Here is a 27838-nt window from a genome sequence, read left to right as displayed (position 1 = left end):
ACACATTATTCTAGTATATCCTTATCATGCTGACTGACTCCTCCACGTTATGTCCTAGCTCTTTGTTGAGAAAAAGAACACGTAGAATAGAAAACACGATGCGTAACATGTTTTGTACGGAAAACTATTTGCACATTTAACGTGGCAGTGAAGCTAAGGCTAAGCTGAATACAAAATGAAGTCCGTAACTGATTTCCACTAATGTAACAGTGGACATCTAAGCCAAGTGCAAAGTGGTGTGACACAAAGTCAGTGGTCAAAACACCAATATCACTACAGTTCCCCAACACTGAAAGTACTGGTGAAGTACTTGTGGATGAAGTTCCCATTCGTGGACTTGTTGCCGCATCCTACTGAGGAGGTTTGCAAACTGGTTGTTAACTACTGGGAGAAATTCTGCCAGTAAATGAATGTGGTGGTGAATTACCCATTTACAAATTGTCTGAGCAAGAAGGGACAGTTGAGACAAATGTGTCCCCCCGTTTCTGCAGATAATACATGGCTGTCATGCTGTCTGTACGAACTAGAACCACTTTGTGGGAGAGTTTTGGCAGAAAGGCTTTGAGTGCTGGAAAGACTGTTAGTAATTCGAAATAGTTGATGTGAGAAGTTTGTTGAATGGCATCCTATATGCCTTGTATTGTGAGGTTGTTGAGATGAGCTCCCCAACCTGTCTGTGATGCATCCGTAGTCAGAGTGAGTTGAGGCACAGGCTCGTGAAAGGGCCACCCCTTGGAAAGGTTGGTGGGATTCCACTACTTCAGAAAGAGTCGAGTCTGGTGGTCCAACAACACTAGATCCTGCAGATGACCCATTGACGAGATAGACACTGCTGTAAGGGATGCATTTGTAGTCAGGCCTGAGGAACGATAGCAATGCAGGAACCCCTAGTAGCTGCATCACTGTTATTACGGTGTAAGTGTGGTTTTCTTGTAATTGAGAAAGAAGAGTTTGGAAAGCTTGAATTTGAGCTTTGCTTGGATATCCCAACCCTGAGTGAGCATTCAGAACCGCTCCCAGATAGGGCTGTATCTGTGAAGGCTGCAGGTGGGATATGAGAAAGTTGATTGTGAATCCCAAGGTGTGGAGAAGTTCTACTGTGTCCTGAGTATGACGCTGACATTGTTGGATGGTACTGGCTTTGATGAGCCAGTCGTCCAGGTAAAGGAAGACATGGATGTGTTGTCTTCTGAGTAATGCGGCAACTACCGCTAGACATTTTTTTAATACCACAATGACACATCTGAGGTATTTGCAATGTGCTGGATGAATGGGGATGTGAAAGTATGCGTCTTTCATATCTAAAGCGGTCATGAAGTCACCTTGCTGTAATAGGGAAATTACATCTTGGAGAGTGAACATATGGAAATGCTCTGAGAGAATGTATAGACTAAGAGGTCTGAGATCTAGAATTGGTCTTAGTGACCCATCTTTTTTTGTATAAGGAAATATAGGGAATATACTCATAACACTTGCTATGATAGGGGAACCTTTGAGAGAAGGGATTGTACCTCTTCTTTAAAAAGAGTAAGAAGGGCATGTGAAAGTGTGAAGGGGAATATTTGGTGGAGTGGAGATGAGTTCTAGATAGCAACCATGTTGAATAATTGACAGACCCCATTGATCTGTGATGATATTGAACCATTGGGGATAGAAAGTGAGTAGTCTTCCCCCTACAGGAGAGGTGTGGGTTGATGGAAGGTGTAAGTAGTCACTGGTGTGTATTTGAGGCAGAACCTCCAGAGGTGGACACCTTACCTCTACCTCTGTTGTTTGCAACTCTGTAGGAGACTCTAAAGGAACTTCTATTATAGAAGTGTGTGCCTTGTTTGGTTTAGGAGTTGGAAGGCTCAGTAGATGATGTTTTGAAGCCTCCCCTAAATTGTGGCTGGCGAAAATTACCTCTATGTGGGGTGGTACGTAGGCCCCCCCATAGCTTTTGCTGTATCGGAATCCTTTTTGAGCTTTTCTATGTTGGTGTCAACCTCTGGGCCCAACAAGTGTTCTCTGTCACTCTTGATTGGGACAGGGGGAGAAGCAATTAATTTCCCTGTTCCCTTTTGTATGTGGAGCTGGCACTGCCGAGCATCCATTATTTGAAAAAAAAGGCTCCACTGGTAAAGCTGCCACCAAGGAATGAGTAGAGTCTTTAGAAGACAGCATCTTCGGTTCTGAAGTTTTTTGAGGTGAAGGCTTATGTTGAGTGGAAGATGTCAGCTCCGACACAGATGTGGAAGATTTCGTTTTCAGAGCCAAAACATTTGGCTCGAAGGGTCGACTCGATCCAGGGCCTATGTGGGACGCTATTGCACCGAAGGTCGATGCCCAAGACAGCTTCTTGGCAATTTTCAGTGCCGAGCCGGAAGGTGGGGCATCCAAATGTAACTTTCGGATCAGACCATGGCCGGAAGGCAGTGGTGGACCGACGACCTGTTTGTATGGTTTTTTGATGGTCTTTGTTTGAGAGGTCAGGGCTGATGTACTCACGGCTTGTGCTGAGGTTAGTGGCTGACTTTCGATGTTAGATTCAACATCGGACTCCAAATCTTCGATGGAAAGGGCCACCTCATGTTCGATCTCCTCCGAAAATATCTGGAGTGTGTCCGGTGTCTTCGACGCGATCTCCACTCAACACGCTCTTCTATCCCAGAGGGTCTTGTGGATCGAAAAGACCATCAGGCATCGCAGTTCTTCTCTTTATGTTCTGGGGACAAGCACAAGTTACACACTAGGTATTGGTTGGTGTGTGGGAATTTACAATGGCATCAAGGGCAAAACCGAAATTTAGTCCATTCCATCAGCCCTACATATAGGACCCCATGCGGAGAAGTAGGCCTGATAAGGGCTTTGGCGGTAAACCGATACCCAATGCAGAAATTTGGGTCGAGTGCATTTGATTGTGAAAACGCAATTGAAATACAATACCGTTGTTGAAAGAAAGATGGAAGAGAAGAGTTTGGAATAGACAGAGCCTAGGAATACTGGAGTGAGAGGAAAACACTTCTGAACCCGACACCGAGAGAAAACAATCTAACAAAGGACTTGATACCCATGCACAGTATCATCAAGAGGGGGAGTCACTCGGTCTTGAGACTTGAAAAGATTCTTCGAACAAATAAAACTTGCAACACTCCGAGCCCAACACTGGATGGCAGACTTATGCAAAGCTTGAGTATCTACAGCCACACCTACCATCAAACAAAATGTTTCTGAAGTTTATATTCAACTTTCTGTAATTGTCTTTTTATATACTGATTTGTAACTTCTCCCACTAGGGCATAATTTATTCCATGATGATTACAAATGTGATTTATGGAGACATGGGTCCAGTTCCCCAGATCTATGAGACATTTCAGTAGACTGTCTGAACTTGGTGCACGAAAACATTTATGTTGAGGTTATATTCGAAATATCAACATATAATTTACAAGCAGGTGAAATGTTTGCTGTATGGTTTTGTTGAAATGCACTAGTTAAATATACTGTGTTGTCTGTTTACTGTTTATTTTTCATGTACAAGTGACTTAATATGGCATGTTCGTTGTAAGTCAGCATCGTGAACAAGGCCAGGTATGACCAAAACACACTGACGCTTTTTGTTCTGCCTTTCTTTACAAAATAAATCTATTGATTTCTTACCACCCGGAGTGCCCCCCTTGCCCTTCTCGCACAGACGGGGAACAGGGCTGTAAATACTGAAAGGTTCGGGCACGGGTGGTCTTGTGCCAGCTGATACACCTCTTGTTGGTTTCGATATATACACACACACACACACACATGGATTATACTTACCACTTAATTTTTTACCACGCATATGCTTTTACCAAGCATGCCTTTACATTGACATTTTTGTTGTAAAGGCATGCGTGGTAAAGACGCAGGCATTGTAATGACCGCATAGTAGAAGCATGCATGGTAATTGCATGAACAGTTTGGTCATACAACTATCCCCCAGGAATCTGCAACTTGGGCCCATGGGCAGGGTTCTGCTGTATATAGCGTTCGAGATTGTGTACAACATGCTGTCAAAGAGCGCCACAAGGAGCCTACTGTCAATACCATGTCTACTGGGCCCAGAGCATTACAATTACAAAGTGTTGCCAATGGGAACGTAAAGGTTCTTAATGACAAATGTTCAACCTACAGACAGCTTTGAGATGAGGGTTTATAGGGTTCCAGATGTAAAGATACCCACCAAGAGGAACTTTCCACCACACAGCTCTGCCGGTGTGCTCCTGAGAGGTCCATAGAGAAACCAGGCCTGCCAATGAGACACCTAGGGCTCTCTGCTGCACACACTGCTGCCAAAAGACAGAGTTGCCCCTACTTCACAAATTTAACAAGAACCCAATCACAGAGAGGCCAGTGACTGGGGTGCTGTAATTGTACATGGTGTTAAAGGTTATGTGTCTAATGGTCACTGTGTCCCTTGAAACAAAGCAGTTGAGAGGGGAAGACTTTATCAGCCTTTGAGCCAGTCCAGCGGTAGAGGTCACAGTTAAAATATTCTGTATGTTTATGGGTTTTATAAAAAAAACTATAATCTGTAAATAACCAGGCACTGAGACATAGTCTATACCTTCTAGTATCTGCTTTTATCTTTAAACCAGATAAGGGCATAAAGATACCCAATTAACACTGACCATGCACACAATTCTATACTAATATGCCCGAAAAAGGAGGCACTGCTAAATATTGAGGTCAGAGAGGAAGCGGTGAAGGCAAGATTAGAGTGGTTTGGGAGGCCGTAGAGGGTACAAGCACGAATTCTACACCCCAAGAGCATTTCTGCGGGATTGTATGGTGCAAAAATATACCTGGGGCAAATAATCAATTTAATGACTAGTTTTCAAAAATATGGATTGTAACTTTTATGCTTTGTATACAAAAAGGTGGGTCTGGGACAGTTTCCTCAAAGGGGCTACATGTTGTCGTCAACAATGGGTGAACCATAGTGCTGGAAGGTCCCAGTTTTGTGACTCGTAATTCAGTGCACACTCAGCCTGCTTATACCTACACAAGGACCAAGCAAACATGCCAACGACAAGCAGAATAATGAAGAGGCAAGAGCTTGAAAGTCGTCTAGTAATGAAACCTGCAGAGAGTATACGAAACAATGCAACATATCAAGAAAGAGCCACACAGTAGGCATCGTAGGGGACAAGTTCTGCTTTCAAAGTGTGGCCTGGGCGAAAAGACAGATTTTGGGAAGTGGAGAGGGGTGGCTAAGTAGCTAGCATGGAGGAAGCACATTGCTAGTTCTCCCCACCTAGTGTCCTAAACATTCTCCAACATCTGAGTCCCACCCGACCTCAACTCCCAGAGGGTGGGGGCAAATTGTTTGAGTGACTCCAGTGGCAGTCAGCCACTACGCATGAAGAAATTGCCGCGGGATGTCAGCAAAGCTGTGATAAGCCCCACCAGGGCTCCGAAAATATGGCAGCCCTGACGAGGCCCTACAACCCTTCTTGTCTGAAGCATGTGGCATGGGCCGCCCTATTGTGACCAACTTTGGAAACCTAGAGAAGCGAAAGAAAGCCTGTTGGGCTGCTCGGGACAGGGTCTGCCACCACATAGACTGGCATGGAAGAGCACCAGCCAAGCCAGCAAACAGGTAGGAATGACATATCCATAAGGAGCCTGTATGCTGTAAGCGTGACTGGGTCCAGGTGCCATTGGCCGTTTCCTTCTGCAGTCGGGTCGCTCACCACAGCCCCATGCAGTTATTGTTATCAGGCAGATAATTACAGGGCTCCTTGGTCGAACCGTACCAATCCTATGGAGACCCTCACACATTCCGATGATCTATGACACCTCACTAAGCCACACAACATAGAAGATTATTGCCCCCCACTGGCTCCTCGTGCTGCCCCACCACAGACCTGGGACATAGAGGCTGGGGAAGCAGGTCAGGTAAAGCAGAGTAATACCATTCCATGCTGTGGTAAAAATCTCGTCAGACTGGGCCTCGACAGCTCACTCCCCTGAAGTAGTGGCATGCTGAGGGAGGGAGTGGGCCAGGGGAGGTGAGGAGAATACCCGTGCAGCGTTGTAGGACTGTGCTGCCCAGGTTAAAAGAATATTCTGGGCGAAGGCACATCCTTGTACCCCAGTGTTGTTCGCCTGCGGCTGCTGCCCCCCAACCCTCAGTGTTTGTTCCTCAACCCGCCATACTGGATTGGGGGACAATCTGTTGGGCGACTCCATTATCACAACACCAGGGGCAGATCTACCTTTCCAGGAACCCACGGCTGGGGGCACTGTGCTTCCCAGGTTAAAAGCATATATTGTGGGTGTAGGCCCATTTTTGTACTCCAGAGTTATTCGCCTGTGGCTGCTGCCCTCCCCCCAAATCTCACTGTTTGTTCCTCAACCCTCCAAGTCACACCATACTGGATAGGGGGACAATCTACGGGTGACTCCACAATCACAATATCGGGGACTGATCTACCTTTCCAGGAACCCATGGCTGGCATAACGCAAAGCTGGAACACTGAGACCTAATAATGTGCTGGCTACAAAATTAAATATCAGATCTGCCAATAGAATTATGGCAAAAGACAATACAGGCCTAATCCTACTACAAAAAAATCCATAACAGCCCTTGAGGCCAAAACTGTGGGAGTGGGTGTGACTCTCTTACGAAAAGACCTATGAAACACTGTTTGAGAGGGTCGCTGATGCAGAAGGGTCCCTTTCAGAGCTGGAGAACACAACTAAAACCTCCCATCCATTGTGATCCAGCTGATAACGCCCTCCAAAGAGTTCATTCAGTTTGCAGAAGATTCAAAGGGTGGATTGAGAAGGTACAACCTCCTATTCGTCGGTTTATCGAAGAGTGGTGATGGAAGAGATCAAGAAAGATTTCTGTGACACTGGCTGTTTTCATTCATCCCTTAAGTAAAATTTTCGAGCTGTTTCATACTTACTACATTGGCGGGGCTGAAAGGTTAGAGGAACATCGCCACTTACCATATTTTAGAGATGACGCAGTGACACCTACATGCTCTCTATAGATATTGCCAATGCTTTTGCACACTATTGCAAATCTCTACACACTAACTGCCCCCTTTTCATTGAGGTGGGGCTTCTTCATTACCACAACAAGGCTCACCCCTGGTGTCGTACAGTAGAACAAAGCAAGACCCTTGAGGTGCTCTTGTCCATAGATGAAGTGAGTGAGACCAATTTGCAACAAATCATCATGCAAAGCACCAGGCCCAGAGGGCCTTCCACTTAAGTTCTTTAAGCTTGTTTCAATACTTCTAACACAACCTGCCCCTGGCATACTTACAACAGCAAAAAAAAAAGATAGGAAACTCCCTGTGAGCCTTGAAGAGACATACAGAGTAGTATCATGAATCCGGACAAACCCACAGACCAAATGGTACATAGAACCATTTCCTCAATAATAGCAAAACCAAAACACCGGCAAAGGTTCCTGCTAACTGACTAAACAAAAAACAGACCTCAGAAGTATAGGCCTACGCGGATTCATGCCCAATAGATCTACTAGACATATTAGGAGAGTATACAACACCCATCACAATAGATAGTCAACTGCAATCTCCACTAACACTCGTGCTAATAGACTCTGAGAAGGCCTTTTATAATGTATCTTGGTAATTTTTGCTTACCTTCCTAACACGTGGTATTTGGGATACATTTTATAACTTACACTAAAAACAATTTATAATACACCTATGGCACATGGGGGGATAAAGGTTGCCCTGCCTGCCTCCTTTCATAACTGGGAAGAAGCACAAAGGGGGGGTGCTCCCTGCCACCTCTGCTTTTTGCCCTAGCCATACAGCAACTGACCCAACTCTCATGGATAAATAGGCAGATATCATGATTCTGCTAGCTATTTGCAGATACTCTCTTCCTCTAATTCCATAATAGCCTAAATTCTACTCCAAACATCATTTAGGCCCTTAAGGAATTCAGTGTAATTTTATGCCTCGTAGGCAACTGTAAAAAGATCAGAATGTTTCTCCTGCAGCTGACAGGAATATATGGTCTGATCAAGAGTGGATTGTCACTGCACATGATGGTTTTAAATACTTGGACATAAAAGTTGCTAAGAATGAGAGCCTGCCATTTGCTGAGAATGCACAACCACTCACAGATATGCTAGAGGATAAGTCACAGTGGATGACCCTGCTGTTATCTATAACGAAGAATATCCCTGGTGAAAATGAAACTTCTCCCCAAAAATGTATATGTCCTCCAAAACAATCCCTTCTGGGTGCCTTGCACAATCCACACCTCCTTAACCCATCACTTGAGGATTTTCATCTGGTAGGGTAAACACCCAGTGCAGCTTACGCTAAATGTTGCAAATCCACCTAAGATGGTAGCCTAGGTATGACGGGCCCCCACTCATGTTACAAGGCCACACACTCATTATCAATGACTAAATATATGGTTCGGCTTAAACTCGGCATATCTGGCTGAGCAAAGGCAATGAAGGATAAATTCCCACTACAACATTTTTATGAGGGAGAATTACCACACAAAACATCCCACCTACCCAGTCATTCAAAAATGGAACATATCACCCAAATTAACTTAATGGAACAGCTAATTTACAGGCAAAACTCCACTCTGGGTGAGCAATTGTTTACCACACGTCAACAACCTGCAGGGCTTTAGGGAATGGGCAGGGTGAGCATATCACACTTGAGTCATATTCTCTCTGTCAATATAATGACATTCCCCAAGCTTAAAACAGACCAGGAGCACACTTTGACATGTCCAAAGAAATCTACAGTCAGGGGTTTGCTTCAAAATAAAATAAGCACCAGAAGGACCTGGTACAGGATAATTTACTAGTTGATTATTGATTCTGATTCAAAACACAATCCACGTTGAGGCAGCACCACTGGCAGAGAGTCAAGGGTCTATAATGAACAGTTTAGTTATTTTCAGAATATTCATGTCCTTGAAGTAGTACCGCTGTATTCCTGTAGCATATAAAATATACAAATACTTCTGAGCAGGCTGATAGGTATTAAAAACACCATCAGCAAAGAAAAAGGCCAACTTCTCCAGAAATACACAGCTGTTAATTAAATAGCCTACATAAAGAAGTAGAGAGATTATTTACCAGACCCTAAATCATTTACATAAAAGTAACTCCTTCCAACAATTTCTTTTGAAACCATTGAGGCTTGTGGGTTATTTTTCTCATAGTTTGGTTATGGTTTAGGTGAGGGTTAGCGCTAGTCTAAGCAGTATGGAATGTTTCAGTGTAAGGTTAAGGTTTCTGCTGAGAATTACAATTAAAGTATGTTAAAAGAGTGGCGTTCAGGGTTAGAAGTATGGAAAGTGTTACAGTTAAAGCAAGGATATTCTTATTTTATTGTTTGGTGAGTTTGGAGGAGGATATGCTGCACAGGAATTCATTGATGTAGAGAAAATAATGCTAATTAAAACATTTGTTGCGATGATTTTGTTGTAAGGAACTCTAAAAATCATAATTCCATCACATAGATTTTTCAAGTCACAAAAAGGTACGCAGAATCTTTTCTTGTGCTCAGCCCATCCACCTCCTGTAGAGGTGACCAGAAATTTAGGAGTAAGCAGTGGCGGCTGGCAGCTTTAGGAGGGAGGGGGCGGGCGGGATACACACACACACACACATTCTTTCACACACAGACATGCATGCACATCCATTAACAACACTCATACCATTCAAACATGCATGCACGCACCAAACTTTAATTTTAAAAGATCGCACACACTCATTCTTTCACACACGCACATCCATTAACAACACTCATAACACTCAAACATGCACGCGTGCACCAAGCATTCAATTTAAAACATCACACACATACACACACACACATACACACACACACGCTTACCTTCAGCCTCCAGGTCCCAGGAGGGTTGGGACTCCTGCCTTCCCTCATTGGCTGACCTCAGGTCAGCCAATGAGGGAAGGCAGCAGTCCCAGCCTCGTCACAGAGTGGGATGGGGTCAGTGAGACTGCTGACCCCACCCCACTCTGTGACGAAGTGTCACTGATTGACACTCGCCCTGGGCACTTCAGGGCTTAAACCTGAAGCGCCCAGGGAGAGTGTCAATGGGTGACGCTTTCCTCGTCACCCAGGGGAGTGCCTCGAGGCACCTTTTCTGAGCCGAGGAGGTCACACCCATAGGAGCTGTGACCTCCTCAGCCCAGCAAAGTTCAGCTCAGGCAGCCAGGAGTGTGCGCAAATCGCGCATGTCTGCTCCTGGCTGCCTGAGCTGAACATGGAGTGTGTCTATCAGGCTGACCTTTGTTCAGCCTGACAGACACTTTTCATGAGGGGCAAAAGGTGGGGGACGGGCCGCCACTGGGAGTAAGATTTGATAATGTTTTGTTCTTTCGGTCACAAGTCCTGTCAGTTGCAGGTATGGGTTTTGCATTGATCAACTCACTAATAATTGTTTTCAATGTTCTCCCTTTGGCCGCAAGGAAAGCGGTAGCTTATGCGCTCATAACTTCAAGGCTGGACTACTGTATCAGCCTTTATTTAGGCATCTCTAAGCAACCTCTACACAGGTTGTTCAGAATTCTGCTGCAAGGCTTGTGCTCAGACTTCCCAGATTAAGCTCCACCTCTCAGGGGATCAGAGAATTGCATTGGTTGCCTTTTCATGAGAGGATTATTTTTTATTTTTGCTTCTGGTTTTTAGGCCCTTCCATGTTACTGGCCACAAATATTTACCTGATTACTTCTGTCTTTAAAGGAAACTTAGAACCCTTAGATCTTCAAACCCCTTACTTTCAGGCCAACATTTACAGGACACAAATATTTTGCTACTCTGGGATCCAAGGCTTGGAACTAACTTCCTGGTTCTTTTCGGCTTATGGTTAATTAAGCCACTTTTATGAAGAGCCTGAAACTTTGGCAGTTCTTGGCACTAGATGCATTGTGTGATTGCCTAATTTAAATTTGTTCCTGCTTAGGGACCTTCTTTCTTTCTGTCCTCTTCATTTGTTTATTTTTCAGTGTCTTCCGACTGAATTATTTTGCAATGGTTGAACTAAGGAATGGTGTTTGAGTTAGCGTCAGGATGCTCGGTTTGAGAGACCTTGCACTTCTCAAGTACCATTTTCATTCATTCATTACATACCAAATACAAAACCTCATTTGAAGAAGATGATCACTCTATGCCTGCCAGTTAGCAACTTCCCTGAAGCCTGACACTGACACTACACCGACTAGTCCGCGCAAAAGGGACAAGAGGGGCTTGGGGGTGAAGAGTCATCAGCTACTGTTCTCTGTTGCTTGACAGGCATGGTCTCTAGACAGTGAAGCTTCCTGGCATGTCTAGGGGGAGACTTCTTCAGCTTCTGCCACAAAGACAACCTATAGAAATGCACTAGGGGATGCTAGTGAGGATGGTGGGAGACGTGGTAGGAGTTATTTTTCTTTTTGTTTAGTATGAATCTTTCTTTTCAGGCCTGTAGTTATAGGTCCTAGCAGAATATGTCCTACCTTCCTGGGAATCTGCACACAGCCCTGCTGTCTTTAGAGACTCCCGTACCTCAGAAGACCTTCCCCCTCCAACATGAGGACATATGTTGTGGGAATCAGTTTCCAGTATGTAAACTAAATGTACAAAAAGGTGGACACCGTGCCTGCCAGGCTGAAATCACAACTGTGTCCATTTCAAACTTAGAGCTCATATCTTCAAAACTACTCTACGCGGACAAGGAATGAAAGGAAATATAAACAGATATTTATAGAACTAATGGAAAAGAGTTTATTCCAGAGAATTCATGCCGCTGAAAAAAACGGGAGACAAAGCTTTATCTAAATGTTTTTTGTTTTGGTCTGCATCTGTGAGGCACTTTCCCTCGTGTAGTACCTTTAATTGCAATATGATTTGATAAATTAATCCAAGAATCACTTTATTCCCTTTGGCAGGGTAGGAGTCCACATTTATTTACAGCTTTTTTCAGTGTCACTGTGGACAGACTAATTCTAGGCATCATTCTCTTGCCTGTCGACACACACGACAAACATGAGAGTATGTAAACGGTTTTGGAATCTCCTTTTTCATAAATGAAAAGGGTCTTTCTGGAGAACACCACATCTACCTGAAAAACTCCAAAAGGCCAAACGATCGCAGCTACAACCTGGGCTGTGTGAAGCGCAAATTCTGAGCTGAAACTGGTCAGGAACTGTGCTTCTGTTCCCAAGAGAAAGGAAAAAATGTATTTTTACTATCAAGATATACTTAGCATCTGGCTGGAACAACAGTAAAGTGTCTTCTTGTTGCGTGGCGCGGCGCTGCTGAACAGCGGAGTGAGGGTGGAAGGTCGAAGTCTCCTCCACATCCGTTAACCCCCATCTCTGGTTGTATCAAAAGGCAATAAACAGTATGTAAAAGGAGGCAGTACTCTTATAATCTGTAGTCTGGGGTGCAGGACTGTGTGACATCCTAGATGTCATTAACGTCCAGATTGATCCAAGGCAGCCTGACGAGATGAACAAATAGCAGGATGTCCAAATGGTGTTGCGGTGTTTAGCCTGACGGTGCCACAGCACTCTAGAGATGATACAAGCTGGAACATGGAGTCATGCGCAGGCGTCTCCCCTCAAGTACATCTAAAAAGCATCAGGAAGGCATGCTAAACGAGTACAGAGCGCACACAGACTGAGAAATGTTTACCTTTTGAATAAGTGGGAAGCCGGATAGAGGTTGCAAAGCTTCTTTTTGAGGCAGATGTAATCTTTCTCACTCCAGATCTGTAAAATAAGTTCAGTGTTAAATCATAAAGAATTCATTTATTTGTGGGTTCATTACTATGCAGTTTCACTGCATGTGCCACTAGTGAGAGTTGCTACATTGCCCACTAAAACCACAGTCGGGTCGAACACCACTTGAAGCACCAACTCATTTCAGTTTATCCAGTATTAAGTTTCCTAAACTGTTTTTTGCACAACAGCCTTTGTAAGTAGGCTGGACTGAGTGTGGGAGAAGATTTTTTTTTAAGTCTTTTTTTTGACGTACCCCTCAAGACTTTCTTTAGCATTCATCTTCCTCTTTTTTAATATCTGGCATTACACAAGACAGTTTGTTTAACTCATCTGGGTTTTCAGTGAGTCCTCTTGTTGCAGTGTCATCATATTTTGCTTCCGCCCACCACAACATACAGCATGGGGCAAAGGGTCAGCCCCCTTCCGCATTGGCTTAATTGACTGAGTGACAACTTTCTGCTTTTACACAATGTGCACATCTGCACAATAAGCAGTCCCCTTTCGTGTCTGAGACTACAGGTGCAAAGTATGGTTTTACATTACAAATACATACATATTGGCTTTTACACTGTTATTGTTTTCACACAATGAGTTCTTCCATACAAAAAACATTCATAAACAACAAAAGCATCGGCAAAGCCAATAGGTCATCAGCCAATGCCAGACCAATTAGCTTTCCCTATGCTTGTTTTAGTTTTCCACAGAGAAGCTTTACCACCATTAAAGGCAGACTCTCCTATTGGCATTATTAGTTCAACAACTACAGCAGCTTTGCATCACTAAACACGTAGGACTATATTCATATTACAATACTATGACATGGAGCAGAACATTCCCAGTCTCTTCACTTTTTCTGTCATCAGAAAAGAGCAAGCCATTAGCAGTGAATCGTGTTGGTCCAAGCAATTCAAAAAGCATCAGCTTGATGTCTTGCAGGGCTAAGAAAACTTTCACAGTTTAACCACGTCTTGGCATCTCTGCATTCACTCCACTTGTTGCCTTACTAGATGAGGGGTCTGTTAAACCAGACCCCTTCAGTCCCCAGACTTCATGACCACGAAATGTACTTGGTGTTAGCATGCCCGAATTCAAAGGTCAGACAGCCTGCTCTCGGTGAAGGTCCAGCAACCCGTACAACAACCACACGGCATTGGGTCTTCTCAGTGGCAGCATCTACGCTTTGGAATTCACTCTCGTGTTTTCTTCCTACTACATAGTCTCTGCTGAAGCTCAGGAAACATATCAAGGTTGGCAGTACCTCCATGGTTATATGTGGATTATTTTCTATGCCACGAAGCTTTGGCATATATGCATTTTACAAATTAACATTAACAACATGTGTGGGGCCTTTCCTTGGGGCCACAGAGCCAGTCGGATTTCACGGGCCTTAATAGCCCAATGACTGCAAAACCTGAAATATGTGTGATAGTTACAGGGCATATTGAAACTTAGCAGTTCACTTGTGTTCAAGGGAACTTTAGTTCATTAACATAGGTCCTGGTGCAGCAGCCATTCCTTCTAGGCACCATGCAGATACCTAATAATTTCACTTACATCCCACTGTGATAAACACACTACAAAGGCTATAGACTAGAGCAGTGTTAAGTTTACACATACAAAACTGTACTCAATGCGTTTTTTTTGTCCTGGTCCTAGGGCTGGGAGAAATCTTTTCTGAAGCTCTCAGTGCACCCAATGCTTCAAGTCAGAATTATCCATTGGTAATTTAGTTTGATGTGCTGTATATGCAAGTGTATTTCTTAACAATGGACAGCCTGCACTCTAAAAAGAAATCGAACATGCCGCAGGGGCATTTTGTTTCTCCATGGTTCTCAATCTCATATGCCTTACAGCAATTACTGGTGTGTGACATGACTGTACTGCAAAATGCTTCAGTCCACAACTGAGGCCTGGTAACTAACAACACCTCAGAACCTATGGAGGTATCAATGTGGATAACTGACACCCAGGAAGCAAGAACTGGGCAGACTGCCTTAGAGTTAGATCAGTGTTTGAGGGAGGGCAAAGGTTGCCTCGGTCATAAAAAGTTTTTAAAAAAACAACACTGAGCGGTTAGTAAAAACAAGGAGAAATTTCAGTGTTGTTGTTTGACACTTGTTTTATTTTACGCTAGCTAGCTACCTTTTCAGGCACAAACCTCAAGTTTTCCTACTACTGGTCAAATCTGTCGTTGTCAAGGAATATTAAAACCCATTTCTAGAATGGTCATAAACATTAACACTTTGCTCTTTCCTTGGGGACTTACCTCTTGTAGGAGAATGATGTCATAATGCCCGTCGCTCAAGAAATCACCGATGAGTTGGATTCTCTCAGCTCGCACCTTGCTAAAGTATCGGATTGCCCTAGATAATAAAGAGGAAAAGAGAAGTGGGGTGAGAAGTAATTCTTCCTGGAGAAGTGTACTATGCTAAGCGAGACACAGATATCAGATATGAAACTATCTGGGGGTCACTGCTAAAAACAACAAAAGTTTGATTACAGTACAAGTGGCCAATTCTAGATAGAGTAATAGCTTATAGTTAAGAACTGAACTTGGCTGAAGGGTTGCTGGAGAATTATATTGCACTCTGTGCCTTGTAACAGGGCCACATATTCCCTCATTCCGCATTGAGCAATTGTGTATGGGCGAAAGGGGGGCATGTCTGACCCCATTCAATACCTTGCCCAAGAACAGGATGGTGTATTTTCAAACCCTTCCAACCACTCATCTTGCCCAAGGTGTAAAGGGTGGTAAACTGAAGGACCCCCGGCTGCCCCGCCATCCTCCTGCCCTGTTCCCATGTGCATGAATTGGGTGCTGGGGTGATTAGGCAGTGTGATCCAGCCCCGGTTTGGTTTCATAAGGCTCCTTCGAGCTGGTTGAGCCGAGGAGCTCTGAGTGACGCACCTGTGCTCAAGGAATGTTAATGTGACCTGAAAAGACTATTGAGAAACATTTCTATCACCTCAAACTGTATGTGTTACTGTTACTGATGAAGGACACTTATCCTGAAATATGCGCTTATGTCTACAGATACCCAGCATAGGCTGCACCAACCATGGTGGAAACAAAGGATTGTTTAATGGAAGTACGTGTCAGCATGCACTGCCTTTACCAGAATGCGACAGAGTGAACTGGGTGCTGGGATGTTAAGACAGTGCTCCTGCCCTGTTATTGTTACAAGAGGAAGAAAGTTATCATGAGTGCACCAGCTCACAAAGAAGCTTCGCCCAATCAGGATATTCAATTACTTCATCTCTTCTCTTGTCCAATTCCTTACATATTGCGCCGCGCCTGCCTGAGTGACTATAGGTTGATCTCCGGTTACCAGGAGCTTCGAAGCTCCTGGAAAAACATGTTAACAAACACCTTTCTGCCTTCCTTGAGTCCAACAAAATCCTCCACTCCACACAAATGGGGTTTAGACCACAGCACAGAAACAGCTTTGCTGCCTGTGGTAGAGGAACTAAGAATTCTGTTGGATCAAGGAGGTTCGACAGCCGTTATTCTTTTAGTCCTCAGAGCAGCCTTCAACACGGTAGATCATGCCACACTTATCCATGGGATATCAAATGTGGGTATTGACGGCTGTGCGCTAAAAGGGCTCTTCTTTTTGGAGAAAAGAACATGCCAGATGTTAGGTAATTCCTGTTACTCCGACAGCCTCCCTTTGAGTTGTTGGGTGCCTCAAGGGTCTTCCCTGAGTCCCACCCGATTTAATCTTTATATGTACCCCCTAGTTGAAATTGTGAATTCCTACGGGTTGTCAGTGGCTTCTTATGCTGATGACATCTAGCTGATGATTTCAATCTCCCCTGACCCAAGCTCTAGTCACCACAGTTTGGCCCCATGCCTTCAGGAAGTAGCCACATATATAGCCAACTGTAAACTGAAGTTCAACAAAGACCAGACTGAGGTTATGCCATTGGGTAATATTTTCAATAAGAAAGTCCCATCCCCTGTGCCGTACTGCCTGGATAGGCTCCCCAGCCCTAAATCTGTGATAAAGAGTCTTGGAAAGTGGCTGGATTCCAGTCTCAAATGAAGCACCAAGCCAAAAAGCTTGCTGCTAATTGCTTTGGTGTCCTGAGGCGGCTGCGAAACTTTCGCAATCTCCTTCCTTTTTTGCCAGAACATTATTTGTCCAGGCTCTCATTATTTCACAACTTCATTATGGTGATACCCTGTATCTTGGGTCACCCCAATACGTGATCAAAAGGCTGCAGGTCACTCAGAATGCTCCAGCACGGCTCCTTATGAACCTCCAAAGTCACCAAGCTGCAAAAAAGGCCCTGAAAGATCTTCACTTGCTTCCAATGAAGCAACAAGTGCAATTTAAGGCCTTATGCATTTTGCACATATCGCTTTATAAGAGATGCCCTCTTCTGCTAAAATCATTAGCTACCACATACATTCCTAGAATTTTGCTGAGATCCTCTTCAGCACACTTGCTACAGGTTCCTAAGATCAGTCGATCTCGTTGGGTAGGCTGTTCATTGTCTAATCTGACACTCTCCCACTTGAATTGTCAGTTGACTAATGAATTTTCTTTTTGTTCGGCCCTGAAAACCTGGCCTTATAGTAACTAGCTTCTCTCTTTGTGGTGAGATGGCTACTGGGAGGCCTTCGTTAGCTATGCGCAGAATAGAATAGACAATCCTTGTGCATCCACTCTAGCAACTACCTTTCAAGTCTATTGCTAATTCCTTTTTTTTTCTTTTTTTTTTTTTAGGGCAAATTGTTTATCCGTTTATTTACATCCGTCCGAACGCTCTGTATTTTTCAATAGAAACCACAAGCCACGGCCCCTTCCTAGCATGAGTTAAACCACTTCTACCAAAGGTTTCGAGAAATCTCAATGCACAACGCGTATTCCACAGAGAACACTGGTCAGAAAGTGCAAAACCTTAAAATTCCACTGTGGACACTTAAATAACACAAAGATGCAAGCAGCGCTATCCGTTCAGGTGAATTTAAAGACAAAATGTATTTTTTTTAGCTCACTGGTGATTAGAAAATGAGCACGAGCTTTTAGATAACACATTCGTAATGGAAGTTAATCTTGCAGTTCATGAGTTCGGAAAACAGGCGTAAATAAGAGTGGACTGTTGTCTATTCTTCAGAGGCCGCTACACTGCGCACTTTTTTTTTTTTGGAAAAGAAAGAGATAATTCATACATCATTTGCCGATAAACATACAGTTCACAATAAGAAAAAAAAATATGATTACATCTTCCCATTAGCCTGGAAAGGAACACTTTTCCCATTTATCATCAAGATAAACCCTTAGATTGAGCCTTCATTCATTGGCCGAAAGCCAATTCTGAAATTGTCCCCAAATTACTTTCCCTTTTTTCCTAGCAAATCTCCCCTTCCGTTCGTACAGTGCAATTTCCAAATGATACACAGACAATAACCGGCTCAGCCACTGCTGCCATGATGGTGGTTGCGGGTTCAGCCATGCAGAGGAGATACATAATCGATAAACCGCCATGGCAAGGAAAATAAACGCTCTCTGTCGTCCCCTTATTTGCTCAGCAAACCCCAAGACCATGATCTCCGGGGTAAGGACCACATCATAACCCAATATTTCTTTTATCACGAGTTGCATGCCATCTCTCAATGTTGTTAATTCCCCGCACATGGCAAACATATGAACTATATCTGTTCCGTGGACCCCACACCTTGGACAGTTTGTTCCTCGTGAACCCCCCACTTAACAAGGTGGGCCGGTGTATAGTACAAATCGAACATGGTCTTATAATGTTGTGCTTGCAAAGACGAAGAGAGTAGCATGGTGTGTCCTAATTCAAGTGATTTGAGAAAATGAGCACTTCCATCAACCAGTTTCCCTTCCACCTTTCGCTATGCTTCCCCAAATCATCGGGTTGTTCTGCCATCAATGAGGAACAAATTAATTTGATAGTCATATTAGATTCCCCCAGGATACCTTTTAACAGTAGGTTACTTTTAAACCCCTGTGGACCCCTCGTTTTCTTGCCCAAAAAGTCTCTTAATAGTAAATATTTGAAAAAATCCCTTTGTTCTAGACCGTACTGTTTTTGAAGACTCTTAAACACCTTCATTCCAAGGTCATCAAAGAAGTCTCCTAACCTCACTATGCCTTGGGAGGCCCATTTTACCATATAGCGGTCCTTAAATATTTTGGGAAGCGACAGGTTGTTCTTAATTAGAGTATAATAGTTAAATCTTCCGAGCCCGTTCTTTATACGCCATGGCCGCCAGCATTTATAGGCAGCCTCTAATACCTTGGATCAAGCTTTCTTATAGTACCCAGGTTCATGGAAGGTTAACAAACACCCATTAGCGGCGGATCCCACGAGCAACTCATGGATATTGGGACCATCCTCAACCTCATTCTCCCCTACTCTTTCCCCCCCATAATGGGCGCATATATTGAAATGCTACTGCCGTTTGATATAGCTTCATACTAGGCAGGGTCCACCCCCCCTTTTCCCGAGGTAGAGACATAAATTTGCTCGCTCTTCTACACTTGCCATATGCCCAAATAAATCTCATAACTACCCACTTCATATCTTCAAACTGAGAATTTGTAAAGTTCAAGGGTATGGCCCGGAATACATACAATAGTTTTGGAAGGAGAATCATTTTGACCATATTACACCTCCCCATTATAGTCCTATGCAAATTGTTCCATCTATGCATATCGTTTTTAGCCTTCGCAAGTATTGGATCTAAGTTTAGGTTGATGATTTCTCGTATTCTTGGTGTAATATTAATGCCCAAGTAAACTGCATGCTCCACCCTCCGATTATCCTGAGAGTTCGTATATTGGTTAACCAACAACTGTGTTTTAGTTCTATTTAACAAATACCCAGAGAACATTCCAAACTTACTTGTCACCTCTTCGATTTCTTTCAGTGCTGAATCCGGGTTAGAGGTTATAATGGCTATATCATCCGCATACGCTAGAACTTTTGTATCCCATCCATGCCTACACACCGGCAAAATCTTCCTATTCCCGTCAAGCTGTTTGAGCAGGGGATCTATGTATAAAGCAAACAGCAACGGGGAACATGGGCATCCCTGCCTAGTGCCTCGCCCTACTTGGATACATTTGGACTGCCCTCCCATTAGTTGTATTCTCACTCCCAGAGACTTATAAATAGCTTTTATTGCCAGGATGAACTTTTCCCGAAAACCATAGTTCTCCATAACCTGCCAAAGATATTTCCAATTAACTCGATCAAATGCTTTCTCTGCATCTAACAATGCGACAGCTATGGGCTCCTCCGCGACTTCTGTCGCATCGAAAAGCGTGATAACTCTTCGAATATGTTCTACCATGTCTCTACCAGGAACAAATCCATGTTGTCTAGGTGTTACCAATTTCTTAATCACCAAGGATAATCGGGCAGCGAATATTTTTTAGTAGATTTTAGCATCACTATTAATTAATGTTATTGGCCAGTATGAAGCCGGGCTCTGTGGAGCCTTCCCTTTCTTTAAAAAGACTACTATCATTCCCCATGATGGCGGGGTTTCTCCACCATTCTATACCTGAATAAATAGCTCTATCATCAGGGGAAGTAGCAATGTTTTGAAAATTTTGTAAAACTCTAGAGGGATCGCATCAGGGCCGGAAGCTTTCCCGGTGGCCAGTTCACTTAATGCCCTGTCTATTTCTAAACTACCGATCTGTCCCTCCAATTGCAAATAATCCTCCTCTAATACTTTGTTAAACTTGATGGAGCTTAAAAATTCCTGCATCTCTGTCGCTGAAAATCCAGTTCTATCGCTATAAAGCTCAGTATAGTATCCCTGGAACACCTTCCTAATTCCATCCGCGTCTAACACTATTTGTCCCTGTTGATCTTGAATCTCTCTAATGACCCCAGCTGCTGCTTTATGACTTGCCCTTACCACCAACAGGTGCCGAGTTCTTTCTCCAAACTCACAGCTTTCAGAGCGTTGCACAAGATATTTTTCCACTATTCTTTCTGCAGTGACTTCATTTATTGCTGCCCTTGCTATAGCAATCCGCTCCTGGATATTATTTGTACCTTCCCCCCTTTCAATGGCTGCAATCAACTGTTTTTCTAAATCTCTGAGTTTCGAATGCGAGTCCCTTACTTTACTTTGAGTGCTTTTTTGTTTTTTCAGGCTGAAGCTCAGAGTTGCCCCCCGTACTCCTGCTTTCAAGGCATCCCAAACTATCTCTATAGGGGCAGACCCCAAGTTAATCTCTCAGAATTCAGCTATCCAGTTCCTCATGTAATCACAATATTCAGAGTCCGTAAGGAGCCCTCTTTCAAAGGTCCACTTCCTGGTTTTGTACTCGAGACCACTTAACTCCAAGACAAGTACCAGTGGGTTATGATCTGACAATCCGTGGATATAATTTCTTACTAGCTTGTGTTAACAATTCGGGAGATGTCAAGAAAAAATCTATTCGAGCCAATTTCACATGAGGGGCAGAGAAATAAGTGTACCCAGGATCTAAATCACATAGCTTAACCCAGGCATCCACCAATCCTAACTCTTTCTGCAAACCAACCATTGCCTTAAATACACAAGGCTTCCGTCCCTGATCTTTCTTAGCTACGGGCGCTAGAAGATCCTGCAATCCATCCCAAGAGCCATTTAAATTGGAACTCCCCACATAGGATATACGGGGCGGCCAACCAGTTAGTTCTACAGCCATGGTGTCCATTACAACTGGGTCATCGGTTACCGCCCCATGTACAGAACATAGCGTAAAAAATCCCTTACCATAGGAACATTCTACAATTGCCCATCTCCCATTCCTATTAGCCTTCTGTCTAGCAAATGTTACTCTATTACTCCGGTCCAATATCCCCACCCCTTTAGTTTTCACATCTTGTTTTGAACATACTATCATTCTCATACCAAGTGACCCTAAAATTCCATGGTTCTTATATTCCACATGTGTCTCTTGTAAGCAGTAAATATCCGCCCTAAGGGTTTTCAGATCTTCCATAACTTTTCTTCTTTATCGGGGATCGTTTAAACCGCAAATATTGATAGAAGCTATTCGAAGTCTAGTCATTTTTATCCCCTTTTTCTTTTTCCCTCCTCCCCCTTTCCCACCCTTCTCTCACTCCCAATCTTTTTCGTTTGATTTCCATCCCGGCTGTATGAAGTCTCACATATACCTCCCTTCTCCTTTCCCTCTCTTGTCCTTATATTCTTCTCAATTCTCTTTATCCCTTCCTTTCCCATTTTTCCCCCCTTTCCCCTTCCCCCTCTTCCACCCTCCCTACACTCCCCCTCCCCACACCACTCCCATCCGCCTCCCTCCCTCCCCACAAGGGCTGGTTGGGATCCCTCTCTCCCAGCCAACCCTCCCCCTTCCTGTTGAGCAATCAGACCACCTTTGGCCCGAATGTTGGCATTGCGTAGAGATGGGGTGCTATTCCCATGAACCCATCCTAGGAAAGCTTCGTTCAAACGAACCTCCCTTGTAACCCACTTCTTCCTTCTTTCTGTGCATATATTTAATTTCCACCTTTTCGGAATTTTGGGTGCTGCTATGGCACTCCGCCTTTTTATTTTCCTTTCTTTTTACTTGAAAAGTGCAGAGGCCTTTTCAGTCCTTCTTTATAGAGCAAAGTGGGACTCGCGATATTTTAAATGCACAGTGCTGGAGGCCTGTTTTTTTTTTTTTATGATGGGGGACGTGGTTGATGTTCAGCACATCTTGGCATGGTGACATATGCGTCCGCAGTGATTATTTCATTCCAGCCAAAGATGTATTTTGTTTCTTACCGCATCCTTGGGTTCCCCCAGTGCAGGGCAAGGGCCCGCACCGGATCAGCCCTGCCATATACCGCACATCAGGGGTTAGACAAACGCATTTCAGTGGTGGTGTCCACATCACAGCACTAAAATGTATTAGTCACACATTACACCTCATCTGACCTCATGTAAACCTGAAAATGTGACAGAAGAAAATATAATTAAACAGCAGTTAGCATGATTTGGCTAAAGCACTTCTGGCGGCCCCAGGCAATTTACTGGTGGCCAGGCCTGGACTTGTTTCTAGGGTCATGGAATTAGGAGGGCAGCATCACTTAAAACATGAACAACAGCAAGGGTCGACAGAGCTCATGTAGATCCGGCGCCTTATCTTGCTTTCCGGTTGGCGATACAGTTGATCGGTTCCATTAGGCGGCAGCTCTTTGATTCTTTCTCAGGTTTTACCTAGACATCACATGCACTGCCTCTGCAAGACATTTCGTTTACATATATTGGGCATATCACCCAGCCATAGCTTACCATTTGTTAGCTTCATCGTTGTACTCATTTCCTTCATATCCGTTTGTCTTGGGATGCCTGTATCATGTCCTCTTCTTCTGTTTGGCCTCCCCTTGCAGCATGTACCAAATACTTTGGTACTTTCACTGCTTCTGTTTTCGGAGCTACTGGTTTATTTGGTTCAAGCACTCCATATGAGTTCTTGTGTTTTCAGTCTGTCTCCCATATCCCGAGTCCATGTAGCTTCTATTCCTTCCAACCTGCCCCCTTCCATGTTGCTTTTTTTCTCTTCCACTCCCCTGCCTAAGAATGTAAGCAAATCTCCTCATCTGTGACAGCCAATAAGTCCGTTGTGGCACCGAATATGGATATCCTTGAACTGTAAAATAGGACAGTGAATCTGCATGCTTTCCAAATAAAGAGCACTGCTAAATTATTTCTTTTCCCAAGTAAAACTTTGTTTCTGCTTTCTCCAAAATGCAGTGCCCACCAGGGCAGTGCCTCTGTGAAACATTGACAAAACCCATGAGAGTGACTGCTTTTCAGAGATTAAGCACCTCGTATAACTTGAAATGAGGCTCTGACAAAGGCCATGGACTGCATTCCTCTAGCGCACTGCATTCTAAGCCACTCTACTCCTCACCACTTCACTCTACACGCATTCTACTAAACTCCATTGCACTCTATGCTGCTCGTCTTCACTGCACTCTACACCACTGCGCTTACTCCAGTCTACGCCACTGTACTCTAAGCCCCTCCATTTTACACCACACCACTGTACTCCATGAGGCCACTGTACTCTATGCCATTTTACGTCACTGCACTCTATGCCACTCTTCTCTACACCACGCCACTCTTTGCCACTGCACCCTGCACCAATCTACTGTAAGCCACAGTACTCTCCTTTGTTCCGGCCCTATCTACACCACTGGACTGTAAGCCACTGCACTCTACTCTGCACCACTCAAATCTACGTCACTGCACTCTATGCCACTCCACTCTGCACCACTATTTTCTATGCCACTCCACGTTAAGCAATGCCACTCCACGTTAAGCAATGCCACTTCACTCTAGTCTGCTCCACTCTGCTATACTCTTCTCCATTCCACATCTCCCTACTCCACTATAAGCCACTCCACTCTACACTATGCCACTCTACTCTGCTGTACAACATAGCTAAAAACATTAGCGAAGCCAAAAGCTCTCACACAGATAAAACCTATTGACATTGCCAATGCTTGTTTTTTTCTGTGCTGCCAGTCGATTGTGTAATGGTCGTGCGTGCAGCAGGTGCTGTGAGTACCACCCCTCCTTCTTTCTGCCACTTTGCCATGGTGTGAGATGGTGCCATGCGTGAGGGGAGCAGTTTTTATTTCAGTTTATGTCCTCTACCCTCGTTGTCTCCCCTGTCGCAGGAATGGAGAGGGAACCCAAGACTCGGGCTGCTTCTGCGGACATTTGGAGCTTGTCATGAGCATGACTTGACGAAAATCAAGGTTTTTTTTTTTTTTATATTCAATTTTGCGGCAGGCTGGGAAGGACTTCAGCATCTAAATGCTGACATTTACAAAGTCGCTGTCAGACCTAGAACCAGGCGCGGCTCCTCAGCTATGGGAGACAGGAGTGAAGAGAGACCAAATGAGCAGTGAGAGGGACAAAAGAAGATGAGACAGATGGGCAAAAACAAAAAGGATGACAAAAGGGAGAAGCAGGAGGGAAAGAAGAGGAAAGGAGACCTACAGACGCAGAGGGAAGCAGGGAGAGAGGACGTAAAGTTGAGAGGGAGATTGCGAAAAGGAGAAAGCTAGAATGAGATGAGAGGGAGAGGTCAAGATTGATACAGGGTAAGAGATGAAAGAACTGTGGGAAGCGCACTGTAGTGGACGAATGCAAGACAGAGAGAGAGAAAACTAAGGGCCTGTTTACCAATGGTTCGGAATTATGAGTTTGAAGGTATTTAATGCATCCGATATTTATTAGATGCGTTAAATAACGCAACCTTCGTTAAATTTCGGCAGGTCAAACCTGCCGAAATTTAACAGGGAAAAGCGCACAGAACTTACAGTTCATGTGTATTATGTTAGGTTAAACACCAAAATCTGCATGTCATTCACCACACTTATTATAGGTGTTATTTATCCCAACCGATAAACAATGTACCCCGTGGTATCGTTATTTATCAGGTGAAATAAATAGCACTTATACTCGTAATCAAGCCCTAAGCGGCAAAGAGAAGGATGGAGAGGGGAGGGAAAGTGTTGGGTGTTTGCTGGTCTGAAACAATAAGGAAAGTATGGATATTTTAATTCAAGCACTATCTCAGATCATGTGCGCGCCAGCAGTCAGTCTGCCCTGACCTCAGAATGAGCTTTAATGCAGAGTATTCAGATTTCTGGAAGTAGTGTTACACCTGGATGGAAATCCAACAGCGAAATTTCCTTTCCATAGGCAAAGTACTGCAAAGGAAGTAATACAGGTGGATCCACCTCTGGTTTTAGCACTTCATGCAGAAATAGATTTTTAATTACCACCCTGCTCTAAATCAGCCCTCTGCTTTCCCACTGCCAGAGGCAGAATAAGCACCTGGTGCTTTCCTGGCTCATCTTTGGAAGTCTGTGGAACTCAAGACACTCTCAACACACGGGCAGAAAGCCATCAAATGTCCAAGGACAATTGCCCACATCTGGAAATGTCCAGATGCTCTGCAGGAGACGGTCACTTACTGCTGCAGTGCCTCCTTCTTTAGGCAGGTCATGGCTAGCTTTCTACATCTGTCCTGATTCAAAGTCTTTCACCGGAAAAGGGCCCAGTGGAACAGTGTGGAAAAATGCGGATACTCTAGATGCAATGAGCACTTCAGGAGGACACCCATTGTTCGAAGGCGGTATATAGAATATTACATTCCAAAGATGGGAATCATTCCAGATATTTACCTCAGTCCATGAACATAACCGCTTTGTTCTCATTAAGGTGTCACTCACGATGTCACAAATAATGACTGAAATGTCACACATACACGCACTAAAAATACAACGATGTCATATGTGAAGTGAAAAACTGGCAGCTACAGCATGTACCTCATGTGGTGATTATTTCTTTCTGCCCAAAGAAGCACTTAGTTTTTTGCTGCGTCCTTCGGTGTTCCTAGCACAGTGCACGAGCTATGATGGAGCATGTTAGTATCTCCTCCGGCGGGCAGGGGGTCTGCATGAACGGGTTTAGTTGCTTGCTGTTTTTTTTTTTTTTTTTTTTTTTTAAGAGGTGGTGCTGGTGCCCATCCTATGCTCTCAACATCAGCAGCCTTTCCTTACCCGGCTTTAAAGGCCAGTCCATTCCCGGGATTCAGGTTAAGTCTTCTGTATTAAAAATAAAAAAAGGGGCAGCCTTTTCTTACTGAAAGCACTGTATTTCTGGTGTATATTTACCTTTTATTCTATGGAAATATAAACGATTTTATTCCTGTGGACATTAGGATATTTTGGCAGGCATGTTTGGAGCAACTGTGTGAGGTCCCGTTGTCAAGTCCCTCTGTCGGCTTTAGGGTCACTCTAAGTCTCCTACACTGGAGCATCATGAGCAAACATTCTCCAAAGAGGCGTTATGCCTCCCCATCAGTTCTCTGCATTGTGTACAGAGGCAGTCCACGGGAGGTCCCGCTCTTCGCTTAAGGTTAATACAGTACCAGGAGGCGGTCAAATCAGTTTCAGATGCTCATTGTCAGAAGCAGATGAACATCTGCAGAAATTCTGGCTCCAGTGACAGCTCTTTTTCACAATCAAAGGATAAAGATTCATCCCCATCTTGGCAAAATCCTGATCCAGCCAAACAGTGGGCCACACTCTCCAGAGGTTTGGGTGCAGATTTATTAATGTTTTGTGTTGCCCTACTGCCACACTTGGTGACGTAGGGCAATGCAAAACCTAGAATCAGGTTTGCCAAGCCACACATGGTCACCTTGCGGGGCTTGGTTATTCTGGTGTAACACAAGGCAGCGCAAGTGGAGGCAGTACATGGGTGGAGCATGAGTGGTTCCACACATTCACCCATGTATTTTGTGGCACTGCGTAATTTACCAACACTGGTAGACCTGGGGAAGTGTCAGAACTGTACGCCTTAACACCAGATGCGAATCAAGGGGAAATATCTTCATTTCTCTTAGTTGTTTCCTCTTTCTAAGTGTGCTGCATTCAACAGCACTCTTACAAAGAGGAGTCTGCCTCGAACAGTTGTTTTTGTGCAGCAAGGTGCCCTTTCATGCACAAAACTATCCTGCCTGTAACGCAGGCACCCTTACACCACGGCGCAAGGATGCCTACGTTGGTGCTGGGCTGCACTGAGTGCACCACCCTTCCTGCAAACCTTCTTTATCGTTCTGACAACATGATTTAAATAGTTTCAGGAAGTGGATTACAGAGGAAGGTGTTTTTTAGGACTTTGTCCAAGGTCGCATTCATGGAAATAGATAAACCCTTGGAAGGTGGTGGTTAGAGTGGTTGCAAAAGGATTATGTCATTATCTAAGTACTGAGACAGGGAAGAGAAATTGGCATAATGAAAATTACCAGTAAGCAATCCAGACATTAAACCAGTGTGTCGGTATGCTGAGGGATGTGTAATTATTTAGCACAGAGGAGTCTTGTTATTGAACTCAGTGACTGGGACACGGATTTAATTGAACATCCTGATACTACAGGGTTCTGCAAAAATTATTCCTCTTGATCATCCTAACTTTTGACACAATTCATCACTCCTGGCAACAGGCAGTTCGCTTGCCCCCGTTTTTTTTTTTTTTTTAAATTAGGTCGCAGTCTTCCA

At 44.1% G+C, this 27838-nt stretch overlaps 1 protein-coding gene across 1 annotated transcript in view; it reads right to left on the bottom strand.

The window, feature by feature from the left end:
- SMPD2 (sphingomyelin phosphodiesterase 2) overlaps positions 1 to 27838 on the bottom strand; it is a 136641-nt gene that overhangs the window by 94734 nt on the left and 14069 nt on the right. Inside the window, exons 3-4 of the mRNA XM_069238775.1 lie at positions 15030 to 15126; positions 12675 to 12751 (exon numbers count right to left, since the gene is read on the bottom strand). Coding sequence (XP_069094876.1) covers positions 12675 to 12751; positions 15030 to 15126 — 174 coding nt within the window. The remainder of the gene's footprint in view (positions 1 to 12674; positions 12752 to 15029; positions 15127 to 27838) is intronic.

Source organism: Pleurodeles waltl, chromosome 6, assembly GCF_031143425.1.
Source record: "Pleurodeles waltl isolate 20211129_DDA chromosome 6, aPleWal1.hap1.20221129, whole genome shotgun sequence".
NCBI classification, from domain to species: Eukaryota; Metazoa; Chordata; class Amphibia; order Caudata; family Salamandridae; genus Pleurodeles; species Pleurodeles waltl.
This window is presented reverse-complemented; position numbering and strand designations above follow the sequence as displayed.